General features: G+C 44.5%; 1 protein-coding gene and 2 non-coding genes across 3 annotated transcripts in view; all 3 read right to left on the minus strand.

Moving 5' to 3' along the window:
* Positions 1 to 5,000, minus strand: part of LOC143301902 (E3 ubiquitin-protein ligase TRIM45-like) — a 9,872-nt gene that overhangs the window by 2,600 nt on the left and 2,272 nt on the right. Inside the window, exons 3-4 of the mRNA XM_076616344.1 lie at positions 3,840 to 4,262; positions 1,778 to 1,799 (exon numbers count right to left, since the gene is read on the minus strand). Of these exons, the coding sequence (XP_076472459.1) occupies positions 1,778 to 1,799; positions 3,840 to 4,262 (445 nt within the window). The remainder of the gene's footprint in view (positions 1 to 1,777; positions 1,800 to 3,839; positions 4,263 to 5,000) is intronic.
* Trnap-agg (transfer RNA proline (anticodon AGG)) lies at positions 2,445 to 2,516 on the minus strand. Its single transcript has one exon. It is a non-coding gene; the product is annotated as a tRNA-Pro (tRNA).
* On the minus strand, positions 3,187 to 3,258 carry Trnam-cau (transfer RNA methionine (anticodon CAU)). Its single transcript has one exon. It is a non-coding gene; the product is annotated as a tRNA-Met (tRNA).

Raw genomic sequence — 5,000 nt, forward strand, 5'->3', positions numbered from 1 at the left:
TGTAAATGGTTTCCCATTGACTGGAGAAACCATTGATAATACAGCTCTCACTTTGCTGTTGGCCCAAATGTAAACTTATGTCAATCTGTGATATAAGCTGAGTGTTGGGGGATCTGACCTACATAACAGACATACACGAGGAATGACGCCCTGAAAACCACATGTTATTTTATCTTGTCACTCGCTTCTTCCCCTTGTCCTGACGTTCATTAGACGAACACTGTGAAAAACGGATTGTACAATCACCATACTCCTGGCCAGTTTCAATTTCTCGAGGAAGCATCACCGTGTTCGGACAAATCCACATACGCTACACTACACTGATCTGCTAAGCAGATGCCTGACCAGCAGCATAACTCAACGCGCTTAGTCAGGCATTGAGTGCATGCATATATATATATATATATATATATATATATATATATATTTGTGTACCTATCAGAGTGGATTTCTTCTCGTTGTCTTGGGTTCTTTTCCAGTGCGCCAAGTGCGTGCTGCACACGGGACCTCGGTTTATCGTCTCATCCGAATGACCAGACGCTCAGTTCGATTTTCCAGTCAAAACTTGGGAGAAAGGCCGAGAGCGGGATTCGAACCCAGACCCTCACGGACTCTGTATTGGCAGATGAGCGTCTTAACCATTCTGCCACCTTCCTCCTTGGCCAACAAAGTGAAAGAACATCAGACCACTATCAACGGCCTCCTAGACAGCCGTCAGGAAATCCTGCCATGACACCAGACCAGGTACAGGATCTTTCGAAGAGAACAATACAAAGACAAGGCTGCTGCAACTGAAGCTTTTACAATCAATGCCTGTGTCCGACTCCAACCCAGAGTTGAGTGTGCGATGGGAAGACTGGGAGCACACGGTCGAGTTTCATCCACTTCACGAATGCTGTTTGGGGAGTGTAGCTCCGGAATTTCCTTTCTGACCAACACTACAGGTGTCTGTATTTCTCAGGCCTGGTTGACGCCACTTACATGATTGTTACACAAGGAAGTGAAGATTACGCCTTTGTTCCAATACCGAACGGTTCTTCAAAGCAGTAACATCATCGTTATTACCCTTATCCACAATCGGCCACTGTTACACACACACACACACACACACACACACACACACACACACACACACACACACACACACACACACACACACACACACACAATCTGTCCCGAATTCTCCTGTCTTACATACCCTGTTCTCGTGGTGAGCTGTCTCAAGATCCCATCCACTTTTACCAAGAGCAGAGACAGAGAACATAGAGACACACACACACACACACACACACACATATAGAAATACACTGAGAGAGAGAGACAGAGACAGACAGAGAGAGAGAGAGACAGACAGACAGACAGACAGACAGACGCTCTGACATTTCATTGTCATTACCGGTAAGGGTCTATTGACATGGGGCATAGGGGGTTGGATGGGGAGTGGGGGGGGGGGGGGGGGGGGTGAAAGGGTTATTTTGTTTAACGACAAAAGTATAGCAGAACATAATTATTCTGCTCGTTCCAGCAGTATCAAGGCCCTAACTCTGAATACCACACCCTCACACACAATCTTTTCAATGTACTTGAAAACAAAACATAACAAACAAAAAATATATTAAAATGGAATAATGCAGACACACGCAGCCCCCACGCCACCACCCCCTCGCCCCCCCCCCCGCCCCCCCCCCCCCCCCCACACACACAGAGGCTTGAGACTACCGGGAAAGCAGAACACAGGACTACAAAATTAAGATTTCTTTCAGATAACAATACTCACCACACCAAAGACAGTTGTCACCCTGCACACACACACCACACACGCACACACACACACACACACACACACACACACACCACACACACACACACACACACACACACACACACACACACACACACACACACACACCACACACACACACACACACACACACACACACACACACACACACGCCTGTATTAAAACTAACACATACTACCTCAATTTCACACAAATAAATTTGTTGCAACAAGACAGCAACGAGCAAATGATTTTTGTATGCATGTATGCATTTTTCAACTTTAATACACGCATTTTTCGTGTGCCGGGACTGATTACAAACAAACGAAACAACACTAAAATGAAAATGAAAGTATAGGTCTTAAAGGCTGAAAGATCAGGATTTGTTTTTTTAATTTAGTCTACTGAAAATTCCAGCACAGAAAAATGTGTTGTTTCCAACTTCACCAAATCACTAGAATGCTAAGTTTTGCATTGAAGCGAATGGTGGGGTTTCAGTTTCAGTAGCTCAAGGAGGCGTCACTGCGTTCGGACAAATCCATATACGCTACACCACATCTGCCAAGCAGATGCCTGACCAGCAGCGTAACCCAACGCGCTTAGTCAGGCCTTGAGGAAAAAAAAAAAAAAAAAAAAAAAAAGGTGAATAAATGATAAAAAGGTTGGGCTCGTCCGGGATTTGAACCCGGGACCTCTCGCACCCTAAGCGAGAATCATACCCCTAGACCAACGAGCCAGAATGGTGGGGATGGTGGGGAAGCCAGGGGGTGGGCGGGCGGAGAAGAAAACTTAAACAAATAATGATATTATCTGTATAGCGCTGAATCTTGTGCTCAGACAAATCAAAGCGCTTTCACACCAGTCATTCACACGCATGCATAACTCTAAAACTGAAGAAACCGAAGACAAGGAAGAGGCAGGGGTAGGAGGCTATCTTGTGAAGAGGTGGGTTTTTAGGTCAGACTTGAAAGAGCTGAGTGCGGAGACCTGAGGATGCGAAAGAGGAAGTTCATTCCAAATACAAGGTCCACGGACAGAGAGAAAGAGGAATAAGATAAGTGACAAAATACAGACAGTTGTGGTACGTTTGACCTATCAGAAGGTGTAAAACTCAAATCAGGTAAGTTTGAAAACACACGCGTCGGTCACAGTCCATTTATCAGCCCTCCTGACAACACAGCCCATGTAACAGCAACATCTACAATCCTGCTCCGTGTCTGTTTCGCAGCATTATTTTTGTTTGTATGATTACGCAATAAGCCACGACAATGTGACCATTAGTAAAGTTTCAGTTTCAGTTTCAGTAGCTCAAGGAGGCGTCACTGCGTTCGGACAAATCCATATGCGCTACACCACATCTGCCAAGCAGATGCCTGACCAGCAGCGTAACCCAACGCGCTATAAGTTAGCAGAGCGTGGTTTCGATCCACGGACCTCTGGGTTATGGGCCCAGCACGCTTCCACTGCGCCACTCTGCTTACATTAGTAAAGGCATACTGAAACTGCACTCAGGTCTGGAGACTGTTGCAATCATCAACTTAAAACAGTCAGGAATCTGTGTAACTAATGTCCAGAGCAGATGAGCAATGAAATTACCGATGCTTTGACGCGTGTGCGTGAGAGAGTGTGTGCGACTGAGAATAAATGCATAGTGAGAGAGGTGACAAGCGAAAACAACAACTACAAAAGAAAACAAACAAACAAACAACAACACTCCCCCCCCCCCCCGCCCGCCCCCCCTAAAAAAAGAAGAAAAAAGTGACCTGTTTTGCCTCTTGTCAAATGTACTGCTAATTATTATATTTTCCCAGATATGTTTGTCGATTGTGTGTTCTATTTATCAATTTTTTTGGGGTCTTCTTTCTATGAGAAGAATGTTTTGTGTTTTGTGTATAGTGAGGAAATGATATTCACGTTAAAAAAAAGTCGTATGGTGAAATGAAAAAAAGAAAAAGAAAAAAAAAAAAAAGATGAGCAAGGAAATTAATGATTTATTTTGTCTGCGAGCAGTGTGTTCATACATCACAATCCAGCATTTCCACATCAGATAACAGCCTACCTCGTTCTTTGCGGAATGTGCCAGCACCCTTTTGACAGCAGTAGCTTTCCTGGTCATCTCTTCTCCGTGTGAACTCTCTGGCGTTGTCTTGGGATCGTCAGGCAGTTGTTGCGACTCCAGAGCAGTCAGGCGTGACATCAGCCTTCCCATCATGCCCAGCAGAGGAGTGTCGGCAGCAGAAGACACCAGCCGCTCAGCAGTGGCTTTGTGGGCGGACAAGGCAGCCTCCAGGTTCTCCAGGTCCAGTTTACAGGACTTCCGTTCGGCCAGGAAGGTGGCTTCTCTCTCTTGAACGATCGAGTCCAGCTTTTGACGCTCGGCCTCTAGGGACACGTGTAGGTCGTCAAATGTGTCCCTGATCTCATCCTGCATGGCTCTGAACTTGGCCTTGCCGTCTGACACTTGGGCGTCAATCTGATGGATCTAATGGGACAGGAAAACAAAGAAATAAAAACAAACAAACAAACAAACAAACCCGTGTATGAATTATTTGTCATGACTATAATGTGGCTCGCATGGCTTCACACAAAAGGCCATTCTTTCATTTCATCAATGGAGTATCGATTTACTGGATGTGATAGTGGGTTCCTTCTCTCTCTGTAACGTCTTCGCCACTGTGTGTGTGTGTGTGTGTGTGTGTGTGTGTGTGTGTGTGTGTGTGTGTGTGTGTGTGTGTTATTAGTGTAAGTGAACACACGAAGATCTAAAAAAAAAGAAAAAAAAAGAAGAAAAAATAAAGAAGAAAAAAAAGAGTTGCCCATGTGCGTTTGCTGCTTGCCGCTAATTCGCTATGTAGGTAAGTAAACAATTTTAACATTAATTTTGTTCGCAAAGTGTTTCACTTTGGTATCTGCGCAGACTGCAGACAGTTTTGTGTTATCTTTATCAATGTCACAATGCACCACTGTTTTTGAGTTTTCCCATTCTTTCTTCCGGCTTCTCCCTACCCCTCCCACCCTATTTCTGTCTTTAATTTGATTTTTCTGTCATACTCTTTTCGGTCGACAAGTATAATTTGACAATGAGTGAATATTTCAAATAAGTGGAATGCATAACTCTAGTGGGTGCATATAATTATTTCATTTGTTAGTTTAATAACAACTTTCCAGTCTAACATACACATGCGCGCGCACAGACACACACACACACACAGACATACAT

This window comes from Babylonia areolata, chromosome 28 (genome assembly GCF_041734735.1).
Source record: "Babylonia areolata isolate BAREFJ2019XMU chromosome 28, ASM4173473v1, whole genome shotgun sequence".
NCBI classification, from domain to species: domain Eukaryota; kingdom Metazoa; phylum Mollusca; class Gastropoda; order Neogastropoda; family Buccinidae; genus Babylonia; species Babylonia areolata.